The sequence below is a fragment of the Osmerus mordax genome, chromosome 27 (assembly GCF_038355195.1).
Source record: "Osmerus mordax isolate fOsmMor3 chromosome 27, fOsmMor3.pri, whole genome shotgun sequence".
Classification (NCBI taxonomy): Eukaryota; Metazoa; Chordata; class Actinopteri; order Osmeriformes; family Osmeridae; genus Osmerus; species Osmerus mordax.
Window position 1 is genome coordinate 689,951 of NC_090076.1, and position 21,295 is coordinate 711,245.

General features: G+C 42.0%; 1 protein-coding gene across 3 annotated transcripts in view; it reads left to right on the forward strand.

Annotated features, from left to right (window-relative positions):
- rabggta (Rab geranylgeranyltransferase subunit alpha) overlaps positions 1–21,295 on the forward strand; it is a 58,886-nt gene that overhangs the window by 18,122 nt on the left and 19,469 nt on the right. For all 3 annotated transcript variants that reach the window (XM_067230677.1, XM_067230678.1, XM_067230679.1), the window contains exons 4-6: positions 256–380; positions 487–674; positions 3,760–4,017. In XM_067230677.1, the coding sequence (XP_067086778.1) occupies positions 256–380; positions 487–674; positions 3,760–4,017 (571 nt within the window). The remainder of the gene's footprint in view (positions 1–255; positions 381–486; positions 675–3,759; positions 4,018–21,295) is intronic.

Sequence of the window (21,295 nt, forward strand, 5' to 3'; positions counted from 1 at the left end):
CCCGCTTCCCTTACCGCTCAACAACCTGACTCCCCCTTACTGTATGTCTATTTGACACACCAAACTGTCATTTTTCAACTATGACAAGGTAAAAATCGGTTTTGCAATCAATCGCCCCTTTAAGTCTAAGACTAGGTCTTTTTATGCAACTGGCCCCTGGGTTCTATCCAAATACTAATTATTTTGTTGCTACACCTATATTCGTAATCTGAAGCTGTTTAAATTATTTAATAATTTTTTTCCCATTCTGATCAGAGAAGGGAGAGGGTGTTGGATGATGAGGCACTTCAGTTGACCCAACAGCTACTCTCCTCCAATCCTGATTTTGCTACTCTCTGGAACTACAGGAGAGAAATCATGTTGCACCTGGAGACTATTTGGTAAGACAATACATAGATATGTGTATTCTCAAGAAATACGCATTAAATTGATAGGGGTCAAAAATGTTTTGTGTTAAAAATGAATTGTATATTCTGTCTATCTCAGGGAGGAAGACAAATTGCAGAAGATGTATGAGGCTGAGTTGTTGTTTCTGGAGTCATGTCTGAAAGTTAACCCTAAGTCCTACGGCAGCTGGCACCACCGAGGCTGGGTCTCAGTCCACCTCCCAAAACAAAACTGGGCCAGAGAACTGAGCTTATGTGACCGCTGCCTCAGCTTGGACGATCGCAATTGTGAGTCACTGTCAAATAAACCGTTGACATGAGGAAGTCTTTTAGAAAAAGATCACTCATAAAGTGCAGAAAGATGTCTAGCTTTACATAGTTGTTCAGCATACTAGCATACATAACATTGGCGTCTAGAAAAAGAAATAATTTAAAGTATTGCAGTCAGTTCAAGCTATTTTCACACATACATGGACGTTAAAGTAAACAGAAAACTGATGAATAACGAATGATAGATGACGCATGGTGTTACATTAGCACTGGTGCAGAAATTACTTTTAAATTATGGCAATGAAAAAACATTTAGAAGATCGATTTTAATATAAATTATATTGATTGACTACTAGTAACAGAAATGCATTCCGTGTGTTGATTATACTAATATGCTTGGGTGGGGGGGACAAACGGGAAGTGGGATTTACAAGGGGGGGGGGGGCGGCCAGTGAAGGGAGATGAGGGGCAGGTTGACATGTGAGCGTCTGGGTAGGTTGAAGACCAGACGGGCTGCTGTGTTCTGAATCCTCTGGAGAGGGTGGGTTGCGCATGCAGGAAGACCGGCGAGAAGCTAGTTGCAGATCCCAGGGTGATTACAAAAACAAAAGGCAAACAAATACAGTGGACAACTGTTTTTATTAAAATCTTAACTGCATAAGACATCTAAATCTTTTACCAAAATTATCAGATTTCTTAAATTTTACCAAAAAATATGTGGTTCAACGAGCGGAAATAATCCATCATTTATCTGCTTTAATTTATCAAACAAATGTTCTTATCGGGCCGATAACTATAACACTAAGAATAAACATTTATCGGCCGATACCGATATGTTCGCAGATATATCGTGCATCCCTACTGATAATGGACACTTTTTAAAGGAAAGAAATATATGCGTTGTTATATAAAGACAACTACAGATATTGTGGCCAAGGTTTCTTCCTCTTGTCCTATCTTTTCCTTCCCTATCTCCTCCTCTCCTCTGGTCCTATCTTCTGAACACCGTTGTTGGATGAACTCATTACATTCTAGTTTTCCACTTTTTTTTATACATTTGAAAGTAATGCAAGCAATAGAAAGACAGTGTTTGACATTGATAGTACTCAAAGCCATATAGTTGTAGCCTACTCGTAGGCTACCTACCTACCCACAGCAGTCAATCAACGGCTTCAACTGGACAAACTGCAATGTTTTTAAATTATTTTGGCCGGCAGTGCATGGTGGTTGCCTGTCATAGCATAGAAAAACAAAACAAAAACGAGAGGGTACAATTTCTGGGGAAATTGTAGGGTGTGCTTGCTTTCCTCGGTTGCAGATGGGTCCGTTTATTAGCTGTAATTTTTACAACTGATATTTCTGTATATTTTATATAAAAATGCGTACTTCTTATTTACAAAGATTGCATAGATTTAAAAGCATACATTTGTTGCTGCTCATTTACAATTAAAAATACAAAAAGTAAAGTGTAGAATTAAACAGTTGTCTTCTCATTTCCCATGCAAGAGGGAATAGTGATAAGCTATAGCTAGCAGCCTCAGTTGAAAAGTTGGATCAAACAAAGATATTAGGCAATCCGGTGTAAAAATGGTCCTAACATGTATGACTTAAACGTCACTAAGTTTTTCCCTTCTAGTGATATTTACAAGCATTTAGCTTACTCATATGGCATTCATTCATTCATTAATGATGTAAATGACACCCTCACAAGAAAACCGATATCTCTCAAAAAGTATAGTATCGCGCTGTGCTAAAGGATCTTGTCTATCACGCAATACGCGATTAATTTGGGTTCATGTTAAATTCTGCTAATTATACTTGCACCTTCCGTAATAGGTTGTTGTCGTAAAAAACGGACAAGACATGGCTGTGACAGACTCCCTGTATCACCTCTGCTTATAAAGCCGCAATCAAGTCTTGTTTACATAAAATAAGCCTGTTCCAAAGCAGGTTTAGGCTAACAGACTTGTTCCTATGACAGCAAGTCCAGAATGAGTGTCGAAGAAAAGAACAAACAACAATCGATTGACAAATCGTCAATAATCAAATCCAGCTAACTGAGTTAGCGAAGTACGAAGACAAATACAAGAACTTGACTGATGCGGAGTGGGCGCAGGCCGCTGATGGTTTGCTAGTTAAGCTGCAGACCCTGATGGTCAGCTGTCAGCAGTCCTTCGCATATCTACCTCAGACATTCAAGAGATGCAAAACACCTGGGAATAAATACATTTATTAGAGAGAAAAAAAAGAATGTATCTATTTTTTTTGAGCACCGAAGACCCATTTTGACCCAGGAAAAACCCTGCATTGTCAGCTGACAATAGAATGTTGATAATGTCGGACTATGCATTTATAGACCAACTGCAGTCTAACCTCGACGTGTGACATTCTTTATAATAAATAAAATTGAGCTGAAACAACAAACGTTCTAAATAGTTACCGACCATCAACATGGAAATTTATGACAGATTAACAAAGGCCACTTTTTGCCCACAGTTTCCGACCGTGCTTTGGCTGCGTGCAAGAAGCACCATTTAGCAATCATTAGGGGACCATTAACACCGTAAAGCTTAAAACAAATTATGAGTATTAAGTGATCCTAAACATGTTGCTTATTATATCGAGCGACTTCAACACTTTTGTAATATGCTGGAAAAGGAAAACTGTAAAATATATATATATATATGGAATGCCGACAACGCCCCTTTTCTCCAGAGCTCTCACTTCTTACTGTTGCTGACTCTCGAATGAAAAATGTATTTTAAGGAAAAGCCTTATCTCTTTGTCACTGCACGACCTGTCAGTTGTGAAGCTACTTCACAAAGCTTGTGAATTGCAGCACTGAATTGACTGCATACACTTGGCACTTTACAGGACTGGGAGTTGCAAAATACATATATAATACCTATATGTTTAGGGAGCAGGAAGCACCAAATTATGTCATTCCCGATTTGGGAAATTAGTGCATGAAAAATATAAAATAAATATGCAATTCGGACTGATTGTGTAAATAACATACACATTTACTTTGCATTGTACATGTCTTATCGTCTCAAAAAAATATATATACTAATTATACTCTTTTTCATCTTCCTTCACTCAGTTCACTGTTGGGATTACCGTCGAATGGTAGTGAAGATGTCTGGTGTGTCAGTGGACCAGGAGTTGCAGTTCACTGATCGACTCATCGGCTCCAACTTCTCCAATTACTCCAGCTGGCACTACCGAAGCACCCTCTTACCTCAGCTCCATCCTGAGTCTCTTGAGCACACCTTACCCTGCCACCAACCTCGCCATTCCTCTCCTCCACCCTCTCCACAAATGCACTCTCATCATGTCTGTGAGGAACAGCTACTTAAAGGTACACATCATGCTAAAAGATTGTTTATGTTGCATTCACAGATTTCCATCACTACACATTGACACATTCAATATTAACATTAAACAATGGATTAACAAGGTCCAATAAACAATTGCATACCACAATACATACGGAAGCAAATACATACTTTGCAAGTGCTGTGCCTCTGAGAGGATCAGTGAGAGGTGAGAGAAGGATGCTGAGAGAGAAAGCAGAGAAGGGGCTACACGGATGATGTAAGGCTGCTGACTGTCGCACGGACAGAGTTAGGGGAGAAGAAAGCCTGCAAGTCCTCACCTCAATGGTAGGGATGAGCATGATTAATCGAATATCCGGATATCCTAAAGTAAGTTAGTATTCAAATGAATTCTAATAGTTGTGACGTTAGAAATGATGAAAACATAATCAAAAAAGGTAGGCTACGTCACCCTGCGAGTCTGCTTTCATTTCATTTGGTGCTCAAAACCGGGAAAATAGCTAAAACGCTCAACACACTTTTTGGAGAGGACTACTACAACAATAATGATAACCAACAAAGCGAAGTTGCGCTGTATTTCAGCGAGCCATGCATCCCACCCCAGGCCAACCCACTGGAGTAGTGAAGAATCAACCAAGACCGGTACAAGAAGCTTAGTATCCTGGCTAAGCAGTACTTTGCAGTACTGTAATAGTGGAAATTCAAGTGGCACTGTGTAGATCTGAGTAGTCAAGAGATGTGGTTTTAATACAATTAATTTAGATTATACAATTACGTAATATTAAACAAAGCTTTGCTGATCAGTCATTACGAAGGAGGTGCTATAGCCACAGGTCGTTCGCAAGAGTGATGAAGAACAACCCTAAAACCCTGCCTTATATAAACTTTAGATCAAATGGTTCTTCTGATGGTCAATCTATCAATGTAGCAAACTCTGTGATTGGTCAGCACTGCTCAGTGACAGTTTGACTCCATACCAAGTGCCCCACAGTTCTTTGATGCCCCAGCTCCCTCTCTAAAGAAGGAGATGGTTAATGATACACAAACAGGACACAGGACACAATCTCCTTGGCCAAAAGGTTAGGTCAGCTCGCTCAACTGAGATAACAATCTCCCCCAATCCCCAGACGTAACTAAGACCCTCTGGCTCTTAGTTAGGTATCATAAAACAACACCATAAATACCTTAACCCTTGTGCTGCCTTCGGGTCACATGACCCAAAGATTCACAACGAACCATCGTTGTGTTTACCCAATTTTACCCAATACAAAAACAAATAAATAGCATTTTCTTTTAACTTTCGCAATGTGGGGGGTCTGAGACAGCCCGACAGTTAAAAGAAAATGCTTCACTTTGTTTTTGTATGCGGTAAAGTTGTCGCAATACGACGGTGGGTCACAATGACTGATGGGTCAGAATGACCCGAAGAGAACACAAGGGTTAAGACAATCTAAGTGTCCATTCTACAGAGTAAACCACACCACAGAGCCTCAGTTTCTAACATTCGTCTGTCTATAACAAAGGAACTTACTTTTTACCGCTTAAAGAAACATAGATATTGTAACTATGTCAAAAACTGCCATAACAGTACCCACAACCTCAGTTCCTGCAGAGAGTATCTTTTCTACTGCCGGCCTGCTCGTAAATTGACTATGTACTCACCTCTCCCCTGAGCATGTGGATATCTTCATTTTCCTGAATAAAAATGCGTAGGGCTAATGCAGTTGTGGCTTATTTAATTTTTTACCAGTAGCCATGTAGCGTAATCGGCTATTTATTTTTGTATTTGTGTGGTGGCGCACCGTATCCTATAAGATTCCGGTTCCAAGTTAATATCCAAGTTAATATGCAATATTTTTCCATGTGTGTCTTTTGTTTTTATCAAGGAAAGCCTACCCAATGTGTTTAATTTCGTCCAATGTATTTTTTTTAACTTTTTATTTCACATAATAATAGGCTAAGCGTTATTCCACCAAGTTTAAGAGCCTGCGTCTGAAGATGCAGCGTTTTTTCAAGTTCATTGTCTTTTCTTCATGTTCAATAAATTGATCTTTCATTTGTTTTCTTTATTTAACCCTTATTTAAAATAATAGCTTAAGTCACAATTATTGCCAGAATGTGTGGTGGTTCATGTGTTTACTGTATGCTTTGCATCATGTCAGGCTAATTACATAACGGAACCGCAGCAGCATTAATAAAAATAGATTATCGGATATTCGAAAATCATTTAGGATACTATTCGAATAGTTAAATAATTTCAAATGGTGAAATAATTTTCAATTCCATGGTCCATCCATCCATCATCTTCCGCTTTTCCGGGGGTTGGGTCGCGGGGGCAGCAACCTAAGCAGGGAGGCACAGACTTCCCTCTCCCCGGCCACTTCCACCAGCTCTCCCTGGGGGACCCCGAGGCGTTCCCAGGCCAGCCGAGAGACATAGTCCCTCCAGCGTGTCCTGGGTCTTCCCCGGGGCCTCTTCCCAGTGGGACGTGCCCAGAACACCTCACCAGGGAGGCGTCCAGGAGGCATCCTTATCAGATGCCCGAGCCACCTCAACTGGCCCCTCTCGACGCGGAGGAGCAGCGGTTCTACTCTGAGCCCCTCCCGGATGACCGAGCTTCTCACCCTATCTCTAAGGGAGAGCCCGGACACCCTGCGGAGAACTCATTTCGGCCGCTTGTATTCACAATCTCGTTCTTTCGGTCACTACCCACAGTTCGTGACCATAGGTGAGGGTAGGAACGTAGATCGACTGGTAAATAGAGAGCTTCTCCTTTCCACTCAGCTCCTTCTTCACCACGACAGACCGATGCAGAGCCCGCATCACTGCGGACGCCGCACCGATCCGCCTGTCGATCTCGCGCTCCATTCTTCCCTCACTCGTGAACAAGACCCCGAGATACTTGAACTCCTCCGCTTGGGTCAAGATCTCCTCCCCGACCCGGAGATTGCACTCCACCCTTTTCTGGTCGATAACCATGGCCTCAGATTTGGAGGTGCTGATTCCCATCCCAGCCGCTTCGCATTCGGTTGCGAACCGCTCCAGTGAGAGCTGAAGGTCACAGCCCGATGAAGCCATCAGGACCACATCATCCGCAAAAAGCAGCAACCCAATCCAGCAGCGACCCAAACCGGACCCCCTCAACGTCCTGGCTGCGCCTATAAATTCTGTCCATATAAGTTATGAAGAGAATCGGTGACAATGGGCAGCCCTGGCGGAGTCCAACCCCCACCGGGAACAGGTTCGACTTACTGCCGGCAATGCGGACCAAACTCCGGGCGGACCTCATCCACCCCAGATAGAAGGGCCCCCTCCGATGTCCCCAGATTCTGCCTCCACGTCGGAAAGCGTGTTGGTGGGATTAAGGAGGTCTTCAAAGTATTCCTTCCACCGATCCAGGACGTCCCCCATCGAGGTCAGCAGTGCACCATCCCCACCATATACAGCGTTGACAGTGCACTGCTTCCCCCTCCTGAGTCGCCGGATGGTGGTCCAGAACCTTTTCGAAGCCGTTCGGAAGTCATTCTCAATGGCCTCGCCGAACTCCTCCCACGCCCGGGTTTTTGCCTCCGCGACCACCAAAGCCGCATTCCGCTTGGCCTGCCGGTACACATCAGCTGCCTCTGGAGTCCTACCAGCCAATAAAGTCCGATAGGCCTCCTTCTGCAGCTTGACGGTTTCCCTCACCTCACCGCTTGACGGCATCCACCACCGGGTCTGAGGGTTACCGCCGCGACATGCACCGACCGCCTTGTGTCCGCAGCTCCGGTCAGCCGACTCAACAATGGAGGCCCGGAAAATGGCCCATTCGGACTCAATGTCCCCGGCCTCCCCCGAGACATGATCGAAGCTCTCCCGGAGGTGGGAGTTGAAGCTCCCTCTGACAGGGGATTCTGCCAGCCGTTCCCAGCAGACCCTCACATTACGTTTGGGCCTGCCAGGCCTGACCGGCGTCTTCCCCCACCATCGTAGCCAACTCACCACCAGGTGGTGATCAGTTGACAGCTCCGCCCCTCTCCTCACCCGAGTGTCCAAGACATTCGGCCTCAGATCCGACGACACAACTACAAAGTCGATCATCGAACTGAGACCTTGGGTGTCCTGGTGCCAAGTGCACATATGGACACCCTTATGCTTGAACATGGTGTTCGTTATGGACAAGCCGTGTCTAGCACAGAAGTCCAACAACAAAACACCCCTCGGGTTCAGATCGGGGGGGGGGGGGCGTTCCTCCCAATCACGCCCCTCCAGGTCTCACTGTCATTGCCATGAGCATTGAAGTCCCCCAGGAGGACGAGGGCATCTCTGGGAGGAGCGCTTTCCAGCACCCCTGTTGGTGCGTAAGCACAAACAGTGAGGACCCGTCCCCCCATCCGAAGGCGGATGGAGGCTACCCTCTCGTCCACCGGGGTGAACCCCAGCTTACAGGCGCCGAACCGAGGGGAAACAAGTATTCCCACCCCAGCTCGACACCTCTCACCGAGGGCAACTACAGAGTGGAAGAGAGTCCAGCCCCTCTCAAGGAGACTGGTTCCGGAGCCGATGCTGTGCGTTGAGGCGAGGCCGACTATATCTAGCCGGAACTTCTCTACCTCGCGCACCAGCTCCGGCTCCTTTCCCGCCAGCGAGGTGATGTTCCACGTCCCTAGAGCTAGCTTCTGCAGCCGAGGATCGGACCGCCGAGGCAATTTCGTGTTTTCCATGAAAACTCACACTTTTATTTATGAAATAACTTTCAAAATGAATAGAAAATATAGTCAAGACATTTACAAGGTTAATTATTATTATTAGAAATCATTATTTTTATTTGAAATATAAATTTTGTTTTTCAAACTTTGCTTTCGTCAAATAATGCTCCATTTGCAGCAATTACAACATTGAAGACTTTTGGCATTCTAATCCTTCTAATCATCCATTAGTCTTCTAAGGCAATTAGCAAACACAATGTACCATTCGAACACATACAGTAATAGTTGCTGGAAATGGGCCTATATACACTTATGTAGATATTTCATTAAAAACCAGACGTTTCCACCTAAAATAGTCATTTAGCGCATTAACAATGTATAGTGTATTTCGGATTTATTTAACGTTATCTTCATTGAAATAAACAGTGCTTTTCTTTGAAAAATAAGGACATTTTTAAGTGACCCCAAACTTTTGAACGGTAGTGTATTTCTACCTTGCAGAAATCCAAGTTGGACTGGGGATCAAACAATCAACCCTTTAGTTACCAATGCTATGCTGTAACCCAGGGGTTCCCAAACCTTTTTTGCTCGAGACCCAAAAGAGAAATATGGTGTCTCCCTGGGACCCAAACTACTACATAAATTGCCATAACATCTATATTTTTTTACTACTGATACAGAACACAACAAACTATGGATATGAAATGTATTCAGGGTTTTTCCTGCATAGAGAAGATCTTGGCGAGCGCCAAAGCCGTTTTCCCGAGCGCCAATGACAAATCCCGAGCGCCAAAGGCAAAAAAAAGTCAGCGATGAAAAAAAAAAAAAAAACTGTGTTCATCACGCGTGCAATGCATGTCAGCGAATACGTTCTCAATAGTATGTTTCAAGTAGGCTACAGCCGAACCCTCGTCCTGTTTTGATCAATAGTAATCGAGTTGATAAGCGTGTCTTCGTGTCTGATCAATATGCAACTGTGAGGTGTGCGAATGGACAGTGTGGCCACTAAACTGTCGTTCCGCTGCGAGGGCCAGCCCGACGTGCACGAATACACCTGTACAAATGCAAATGGAATTTCCACTCAAAATGCTGACAAAAGTTAGATTTTCGATTTCAAACGCAGCCTCCATTGGTATTCTTAACCTGGAATTATAATATATAGTGCAGTGTTTCCTCTATGGCTAAATTTCTGCCGCCACGGCATCAGAAATCAGGCTGTACAACATTTTTGGCCGTCTATCAGCAGTGATTGTTAGAGTGCATGTCGGAGAATTGCATGCGCTTCACACCGCAGTTGAGATTGCGTGTGTGCGTCCTTGAGAACTGTAAGTCGTATAACGTATGTTGTCAGTTCATTTAAGCCTGTTATTGTATAAGTCTATAGTTCTTGCAAATTTAAATCAAGTTAACTGGTGATTTTCGTTGTTTGTATTCTTCCCCTGCTAGCTAAATTGCACATGTCTGTTGATTCGATAGCGATTGCTGCCCTTGCTCACGTTTGTAGCACCGTTGAGCACCGAAGACCCATTTTGACTCAGGAAAAACCCTAGTATTTATTTAATCATAAAAACACATGACAGCAATAATCAAATGTCTTGAGTGCAATAAAAAAAATTCTCTCCACCTCATATGTACATACAATTTTGTAACACTTTTAACCCTTGTGCTGACTTCGGGTCACATGACCCAAAGGTTCATAACGAACCATCGTTGTGTTTACCCAATTTTACCCAATACAAAAAAAAAGAAAATGGTTCACTTTGTTTTTGTATGCGGTAAAGTTGTTGCAATACGACGGTGGGTCACAATGACTGATGGATCAGAATGACCCGAAGATAACACAAGGGTTAAATGAACAAACATTTTCTACTCTTTCTATTTGTCACCCCTTTCTCAGCACCCCCTCCAAACATCCCTCAACTTTAAACACCAACAATGAGCAACATTCAGATACATTTTTAAAATGATACTACTGTAGGGGTGGAACGGTACACTGAAGTCACGGTTCGGTTCATACCGCGGTTCTGACATCACGGTTCGGTACGAGTTCAGTACAACGGATGGAAAAGCAAAACAAACCAGGTTCCTCTACGAGTGAATACGGGCGCATTGAAGATGACATGTAAATTCCGATTGCGTCAGTAATTTTTTGGGCCCTATTTGTATGTGTATCTAATGGCTGGTTAAGCACTGTAGGGTGGAGAAGTTGGACAGTTTTTTTTTGTCTCGTTCCTGTGATTGGCACACCTGGGTGATGGCGTCGGATATTTTTAGTCATTTAGCACACGCCAGATGCGTTATATGCGTTAGCATGTTAGATGTATTTCCACTGACATACCCCACAACCAGTGACGTGCGATGTCAGTAAGAGGCTAGGCACTGAGCACCAGATTACCTAATTACCTAATTCTTTGAATAAAATCGAGCTTGGAGAAATTCCTCAACTCCGTGATATCGGCAGACACAGCTGCTGTCATTTTGACTTGAATTTTGTGGGGATTACGCTTACAATGTAGCTGGTGTAATGACGTTAGCTGCGCAAATGTCCAGTAATATCTCGATTTTAATTGGTCCATGTTTGATACGTAACGTAGGTGATTACTACTGGCATAACATATTTATGTGCAAAGGCACAGCAGAGTTACTTTTCAACATAGCCTACAAGTTGAAGAATACAGATTTGAAGTGCGCAAGTGAGTTTTTCGCTTGTCGTCCGCAGTGAACGGACAGTAAAAGCACTGCTTATTCTAAAAAAAAATTGTGTTTGATTAAGCGTAACTGCTACATGTCAGCGTAACGTGTAAACAATTGGAATAACACACATATTGCATATATAAATCACAAGAATAAACAGTAAAAATACAAATACAAGTTTATTAAATAAAATGATTTAATAAACATTTTTACGTTTGAATTTTGGCAGCGTAGGCAGTGCCTACCTTGCCTACCCAGACTGCACGTCACTGCCCATAACTGCTGAACAACGCCGACACACAGTGCTTGTCTTATCCACCACTCTCTCGCCTGTACTACTGTAACTGAATGGGAAACCGAAGTTTTCCCAAACTTGCAATCTTAAAAAGGCCGGCGGGTCCTCTATCTCTCGTGGGTCGCTACCACTCGCCCTTAGTGCTGCTAGCTAGCCTATCTGTGACTCACGGCGGCACCAATCAGAGCTTCAGATTAGATGTCCCTAAAGAACACGAGTATCTAACAGTAGTTCCGCATTACATTAATTAATTTGCACGCAAGTTTTATTTATTTTTATACCGTGTATTCTCCGTGTAATTTCATGCACTGAACCGTGACGCCCTACCGTACGGTTCGGTACGAATACATGTACCGTTCCACCCCTACTGACCTGACATGCCAGAAGGGGTATAATATGTCATCTAAGGCACAATTAAATCTAATGAGAAGTATGTGGCTGGTTGAAGTTTTCAACCAGCAGATTTACTCTGGGCTTGGTCTGTGAAAGTGCTATTCTGAGGTCATGCTGGGGATTGAGTCTGTTTCTGTATTTGATTTTCAAGTATGCTAGAGTAGAAAACCCAGATTCACATAAGTGTGTGGTGCCAAACTGAATCAACACATTTACAGCTTTGCTAGCCAAGCAAGAGAACTCTTCCTGCTGGAGATGAGCAATCCAAAACCGAGAGTGATTGTCTCAAACAGCATCTTACTGCCATTGTTGACCTGCAGTGTGACCAATGCCTCTAACTCTGTCTGACTTAGACCCAACTCTAGTGATGGCACAGCTTGGAAGGGATACTTCACCCACTGAAGGTTTTGAGATCCCTGTGAGTCAGGGAAGTATTGCTTAAAGTTCTTCTGTAGGCCAGACATGTGCTCAACTATGTTCTGCTTCACAGAGTCACTCAGGGGGACACCCGTGTTCTCTTGGTAGGCAGGAAGGACCGGAAACATTGCCAGTTCTCCCGAAGCCAGCTGGCATTGCCACAGAGCCAGGCGTGCAGCAAATCCTTGAATTCCATCTTCCAGCTCCAAAATGCTGTTCTCCTTTCCTTGAAGGCTTTTGTTCAGTGTGTTGAGCTTGTTGAAAAAGTCCACAAGATATGCAAATCTTGCCAGCCAACACTCTCTGCAGAACTCTTCCCCTGGAGAGCCACCTCACCTCACAGTGAAAGAATAGGTGCTCATGCTCTGCCCCCATTTCCCTGCATAGCTCTGTGAAGAGCCTTGATTGTAATGGTCGCTTTTTGATTAGATTCACAATTCTCACAACCACATCAAAAACCTCTCCTAGGTCACACTGTAATGCTTTGCTGGCCAAAGCTTCCCTGTGGATGATACAATGTGTCAGCTTCACATTTGGGACCACTTTATGAACATGAGCCACAAAACCAGACCTGCACCCAGTCATGTTCCTGGCACCATCAGTGCAAATTCCAATACAGTTAATCCATTCCAATTTGAGATCTTTCAAATTTGTGTCCACCACTCTGAAAATATCCTCTCGTTCCTTGTTGTTGTGTGCAGCCGGTCACAGAACAGGAACTCCTCCTTCATATCCATACCACTGATGTACCTGGAAAAGACCATTAACTGGGGAATCCCAGCAACATCAACAGACTCGTCTAGCTGCAGTGAAAATATTTAGTGTTCCATTATTTCCCCTGTAACTGACTTTTGGATGTCAACTGTCTTTGATTCTAGTTGCAACTGTGTTATTTGAGAGTGGGACAGACTCAACTTTGTTTGCTGCTTCCTCACCCAAGAGAGAGAGACACACTTCTTTTAAACATGGTTTTATCAGCTGCTCCCCAATGGAATGGGGCTTCTTTGCCTTGGCAATGTGGAGGCTGACTTGAAATGATGCCTTCAGTGCTGCTCTGTTCCCTTTGAATGCCTGGTAGATGAGAGACAACAATATCATTCAAAATCACTGACACACATACACAAAAGCCCAAATCACACGACAGATGTACATCAATGGTGTCTCGTAATTTAGAAATTCACATTAGGCACGCCACTACTGCAAACGTTCTTTGTTTATTTAGCTTTATTGACACCTTGATAGGAACTTTTTGCAATTCGTGGTGAAAAGTATTTGTCATGGGTGAGTGAGTGTTCTACTATTTGTAATACAAATATAACTTGATGATAAATTAGCTTTTAACAGGGGTAATATCAACTACATTGTCTTCAATTTAATAGTTCAACAACAGCCTATTGTACTGATAGGATTCAGACTGATCTCTATGGTCTACTTGAAATGGCTACTATTATCAAGCAATAGCTGATGCATGCACACAAACTAGCTCAAATTTAGTAACTACGACATGCAACTGAAAGTAAATAATCCGGCGAGTCTTGACGAAAATGCATGACATGCAATTTCCTTCCTTCGTAGGGCACACTGAGTATTTTCTGTTATGTATCAGCTCATTTGAGCAGAGTTGCGCGCTTAGACGCAGAATACTTGGTTTCTAATTGTAAGTGCAATGACGCCGTTGGGTCTGTATTCCCATGATTGGGTGTAAATGTGCTGTAAGTGTATGTTTAATCTTTGCAATGGTGTAGTTATCGTGAATGGATCGTGAAATGCAAAGTAAAAATAATAAGCCATGTATTAGAGGTGTGAATCTTCACTGATCTTTCCATTCGATTACGATTATCATGTCTTCGATTCGATTACTCAATGCATCACGATGCGTCAAATACATTTTTCTATTAAAGCCATATAGGATATTTGACTTGACAGAATGCATTAAGATACTGTATAGTTCAATATAATACAGTTTTCTATATTACTTCATATGGTTATGTTTTCATCCAAAAATACAAGTAGTAAGATATAAACAATCTTTTTCATTTAACAAGTCTGAACACAACAGACAGTATTATTAGCAGTATTGAAAACAGAGTTGCATCAATCCTCGGAGTTGCTGGCCCAGAGTTTGCATTTTCCACGGCAGTTGTTGTTGCTAGCAACTCAGGATGGAAACGGCTAACGTAATTCCTAAAGTTGGTAGTGTTCCTAACGTAATTAATTTTGGAATGAAAGGCTTTGCATATCGCATGCGATTTTTCCAGTTTGTGCTTCCCAGCCTTTTGGTAAAATCCGAAATGAAGTTCCATATCTCAGCTTTTAAAATGCTTAGAGCGTTTTTAAGGACGATCTCACAACCACCCTCAGCCATTTTGCTGTGGCACGTATGCGAATCGCGATTAATGACGTAAGGTAAATGAAACCCAGATGAGACTAGAGTCTGTCATAGGTCGAGATGAAACGGGTTAGGCTACTGAGAATGTTATTTTTCATTTGAATGTTTATGCCGTGGCCGGAAAATTAACGAGCGACATCATTGCGTTACAATCGATTAGGGTCGGCCACTGCATCGATGCAGCATCGTCCATGTCCGCATCGCAATGCATCGATTATTCGATTAATTTCAACACCTCTACCATGTATTGACCAGTGTAAGGAATGGGTGGGCTAATATCAGCCAGGTTGAAGTTGAGTTCTTAGTTGTCAGCATAGTATCATTATCTGTTCAGCAAGGTGTCTTCTGGACATCTGGACAGGGGTCTTGTAATTACAAAGGTACAGGTAAACATGCTGGATAGCTAATAGTGAATGGCTGTCCAATGAAACAATTACAGTTAATTCTTAAGAACAAAACGAAAGCTTACAGGTTTAATTGTAGCAGATAATGGGGATATGTATTTTATGTGGGTAAGAAAACATGTTGTAGCCTACTAATGTTGAGATGTGGTCTATAGGGCCTATGCTCTGGGTCGGCTAACATCAGCCAGATTGAAGTTGAGTTCTTAGTTGTCAGCATAGTATCATTATCTCAGTGTTAAGCAATGTCAGGGTTTGGTTTTGACATCTGGGGCCCGTTCTTCGTACGTCGCTAACTCAGTTAGCTGGATTTGTTGACGATTTGTCATTATCTTGCATTGTTTGGTTCTTCGAAGCTCATTCTGGACTTGCTGTCATAGCAACAAGTCCTTTATCTTAAACCTGCTCAGGAGCAGACTTATTTTATGTAAACAAGATTTGATTGCGGCTTCATAAGCAGAGGTGATACAGGAAGTCTGTCACAGCATGTCTTGTCCGTTTTTACAACAATCTGTTGCGGAAGGTGCAAGAATAATTAGCAGAATTTAACATGAACCCGAATTAGTCACGCATTGCGTGATAGATAGATCCTTAAGCATAGCACGATAGGCTATCTCTCAAAAAGTATAGTAGCCTATGTTTGTTTTCGTGAGGGTGTCATTTACATCATTAATTTGTTGAAACCACATTACATTATATGACATTAAAGATGATAAACAAAGTAATTATGAAAATACAAAAACATAGGCCTAGCGTACTGTAATAAGCGATAAAAGCGTACGTGGTCACTACTATACATTTAATTTGGTCTGCTACTATTTGCCAGCCCTCTTTCTTGGATTCTGCAGACTTTGAGGTGTTCCCTGGCGTCTTCAAATTTGGGGTAACCTTTGAGCAAGCTCCTGCTCTGTTTGGCTCTGTTGCGGAAAAAACGGGGCGCTCTTTTTGGCCATGGTGAGCAGCCATGGACTTATGTGAGCAGCCAATAGCAGCGTGGCTGATCAAGGTTTCTACTATCGACACATACCCCATTTTAGACCAACGCACAACTCAATCCATCTATACTAATCATAATCAACAAGAGTATTCGAAGAACCCAATTAGCCAGATCATGATTAGCAAGATGATGTCATCTTGGATGTGTCATTTGATCTCGGATCTCAGCGAAACTGAAGGTGTCAGAATAATTACAAAACACGCGTCAAAGTTGGCGTGTGTGAGTCTGGCCAATCATGAAATAGCTGTGTCGTCATTAGAACCCGTGCAGTTGCTCTTGAGAAAATGCACTCAGCTACACAGCCAGCAGTTCTCGAATCGATCTCACGGTACTTTGATGGCTACTTCACAGTGACCTAGCCTCGGCGCCGTCTCAAGTCGGACAAAATGTCTAACCAGAATTCACTGGTTCAAGTCAGCCACCTGCAGCCGGCTGCAGCGCTGCATGAAGTCACGGATACACACCAGGGGGGGGTGTGTATCCGTCCACCGCAAACACGTATCATATTCTCATGTAGGTTAGTGCATGACATGTGCACCAGCAGATACTATTTAAAAATAATTTTTTGCATTAAAATGATGTATCATGACAGTTTGTATGATTTGGTCATTTATTATCACACTAGCATTTAATTATCACGGCAAATAATTACACTGCACTAAACTGTGTGTAAATGTAAAGTGAAAATAACTAAACCAGTCAGTATGATGACTTGAGCAAATATCATTCACGTCTTACTAAAACAGCGGCCACGCGAAAGGTAATGGGGAAACTGTTTCTTCTACTAAAAAAATACAATGCGGGTCACGTGAAAAAAGGATCCAAAGACTCGTAGAAAGACCGAGTCGGGAAATGAACGAATCGTTCGTTTCCTCTAACTACCACTACAGAGCCTATGCAGGTCACGTGAAAAATTATCCAAAGACTCGTACCCGAAGACCAAGTCGGGAAATGAACGAATCGTTCCCTCTAGCGTTTCCTCTAGCTACCACTACAGAGCCTATGCAGGTCACGTGAAAAATTATCCAAAGACTCGTACCCAAAGACCAAGTCGGGAAATGAACGAATAATTTCTGTTAACTTGGACGAGCCTATGCAACAGTCCCGATGCGCGGCCACGAGAAAATGAATGAATAACTCTTTGAGAGGACTTGTTACTCCCGAGTCCTTGTAAGGATTCGTTCAAAATGAACGAATCGTTCACGAACGACACATCACTAATTGTTACACAAATCATCCTATATCAAGAAGATTTCACGCAGCCATTTTTACCAAAATGTTCTCCGTCCACCATGATTTATAGAAAACCTAATTTTCAACCAATTTCAATACAAGATAGAGGAAAACGTAGAGCTTATGAAACATACATAGCTAATTATGTGGGCAATGTAGAACAGCAGATAGATTATAGATTGTGAAAGTTATGACAATTTATATCGCAGTTTTAGTGTTTGCAGAGCAAGATAGGTGAAGGATAGAATGGAAGTTGAGAATTTGTTCTGTTGGTTGCTGAAAAGTATAGACTAACATACACAGTTTATGTATTTATCAATGTTATTTTGGGCGCAAACGGCATATGTTATGCATTAAAAAAAGAGTACAATTCCAGCCGAGTTCTAGCCAACTAGGTTAACCCTTGTGTTATCTTCAGGTCATTCTGACCCATCAGTCATTGTGACCCACCGTCGTATTGCGACAAATTTACCTCATACAAAAACAAAGTGAAGCATTTTCTTTTAACTGTCGGGCTGTCTCAGACCCCCCACATTGGAATGGTTAAAAGAAAATTATTTTTATTTGTTTTTGTATTGGGTAAAATTGGGTAAACACAACGATGGTTCGTTATGAACCTTTGGGTCATGTGACCCGAAGGCAGCACGAGGGTTAAGTTGACTGACCGACACACAAAGATCACAACGGCAGCCTTGTTTACGCTACCGCCGCCGGGCACTGTGTAATTTTTACAATGTTCAACGCAGACTCACTAGAGCTATATGTCGATCAAAATTCACCTTTTCGACATGAAGCAAGAAATCCGATACATTGACTAGATATAGCATAAACATGTCTACAAACCACTGCATATGTGGTTCTTTTGTGTACTTACATTCCCTCAGAGTAAAATATTCTTTATGACTAGCCTACATAGTGGGTAGCACTAGACTAGCTACTGTGTGTACCGGGCTAGCTAGCCTAGAGCTAACTGTTCTTGCATTTAGTGGCATACAGTCTGGCAAAACAGATGATCGGAGTGTTGTGAAATAAACATAACAGCTAAAACATTTCTATGTTTGACAAATACATCAACTGAAATTCAGTAAGTTACTTACAATTTTCCAGTTGACACTGTTTACTGTTGGACAGACAAGCCGATATAGCTAAGGCTTGTTTGCTTGTTTGACTACAGCTAGGCTAACTCTATAGTAGCCTAGCACAAGCTGTGTACTTGGCTAGCTAGTCAATTAACCATTCTATCACATTTTGTGGCTTACCATCTGGCGAAATAGATGATCGGAGTGTAGTGAAATAAACTCAACAGATAGAACATTGCTATGTTTGACAAAAACAAGAACTGAATCTTACTGATCTGTGATTGAACAGAAGCCCAACATGCAAAGGCAATGCAGGTCATTTAAGCCAAGCATACATTTTTTTAAATATTCATAATAAATCGACTTGCTTCTTACATTCCACTGTTTGTCAGATCTGTGTACTAAACATTATCAAGAGTCTTCATATGAATTTGTGATTGAATCTGAGTTTTGGTTTATGACTAGAGGATGTAAAAAGTATTATTTTAGTTATATTTCGTTTAATTTGATAATTTTTTTAAGATATGAAGTTGCCTTTGCACATGTTAACATGTTGTAGTGTCTTCCTCGTGTGTGGAACAGATCAAGTCCCTAGGTCAATGTAGCACTTATTTACGGACATGGTTACAAAAATGTGGAGGGAGTCAGGTGGCTGAGCGGTGAGGGAGTCGGACTAGTAATCCGAAGGTTGCCAGTTCGATTCCCGGTCATGCCAACTGACGTTGTGTCCTTGGGCAAGGCACTTCACCCTACTTGCCTCGGGGTAATGTCCCTGTACTTACTGTAAGTCGCTCTGGATAAGAGCGTCTGCTAAATGACTAAATGTAAATGTGCAACAGGGGCAAATTCACCCTTATGTTAATAATTTGGCCATTTTGTAATATATTCCTTAGTGCTTATTAGAGCCCGACCGATAAAGGATTTTTAAGGCCGATACTGATACAAATATTTGGTGAATAAAAAATCTGATATTCCGATATCGGCCGATATCAAAAAAATATTTTAAAACTCCAGAAACGCGTAACAAAACAGATTTCCCTAACAGTAGTTATTTGTAGCTTACATTTAGTCACTTTTAGCAGAAGTTCTTATCCAGAGCGACTAAGTACAGGGACATTCCCCGAGGCAAGTAGGGTTAAGTGCCTTCCCAAGGACACAACATCATTTTACATGGCCGGGAATCGAACCAGCAACAGATTAATAGCCCGATTCCCTAACTGCTCAGCCATCTGACTCCTGTTATTATTTCCTCACTAAAATAATATGTTAATGCAGTTTCTGATAAATAAAATGTATAAAAATCCTTTGAACAAAAACACAAAAAACATGAATATTCATTTATCGGCCATTATAAATACCGATAGTTTGGAAAATGCCGATATATCGGTCGGGCTCTAGTGCTTATCACCCTATAAAAAGACATATGTCTTACAAATCAGTTTAGTTTTGCAAGTCAATCGGAGCTACAGTTCATTTTGATAAGAATGTTGTCGTTTTGGATACATCTTTATAGTACAGAAAAATCCAATATGTCGGCCATTATAGGTTCTTGAGGCTTTTTTGTTCCTCATGGGATATAAGGCATATGTAATGAATTTCAGAATTTTGGGACAAATGGGATGCAAAAGGCATCATTTAGAAAATTGGCAAATTGGGGCATGGCCTGTGTGTTTGGTATGGTAGTTACTAATGCCCAAATTTCACAACTTTTACGCTACTGGTCTAGGGGCTGCCATTGACTCCCATGGGACGAGAATAATAATACTAACAATAACAATAGGTTTCCTCCTGACGGAGGAATCCTAATAATAATAATACTAACTAACAATAGGTTTCCTAGGGTGAGTTAACTCTTGACAAAGTAAATGTAAAAACAAGTTTAAGCCAGAAGCAGTCATCAACATTTGAACTACAAACCCTTCAGTTACAAATACTACACTCAAACCCAAAATTAATTCATGCTTGGCAAACAACAGGCTGAATGGAGATTTGAACTCAAGAGCATGCGTTTGCATGGCAGCCTCTCTATCCTCTCTGATAAACATCTACTGTTGAGTTTTTATGAATAGAAATGGCAGAGTATTAGCTTTGATCAGCTTTGGACAAACTTTAAGCAGCTGTAATTCATTCATCTTTCAAAGTGTGCACGGTACTTCAGAGTAATGTCCTCTTGAAGTCTGTTAGGTTTGTAAAATCATCAGTCAAAAGCATTTGCATTACTGACACATAGATATTGAGGTAATGTGGATATTTACATAAACCTTATGCAGTCAATTTGTATGTCATACCTTATTCCTGATCACCCTATAGGAAGACATGTATCCTACACATGAAAAGCCCTGACCATAGTCAATTGGACCTATGGTTCACAAGGAGAAGATTTGTGTAGGTTTTCACTGTACAGCAAAGTCTATCATGGCAGACCTTATGGGTCCTTTTGTTCCTCATGTAAAATGAGGATTGTACACCAAATTTCAGAAGAATTGGAACAATGGGGTGGAAATGCCATCACTTTGAAAATCGGACTTTAGGGCGTGGCCTGTGGCGCCCCCTACAGTCGAATGTGTCCCATATTTGGTGTGGGGGTACCCACTTGGATGTAGTATCAATTTGCCAAATTAGAAACATTTTGACCAGGGACCTTTTGAGATGTTGGGGCGCAAGGAGAAGATGCATAATATTAAGAATACCATCAACAACAATAGGTTTCCTCCT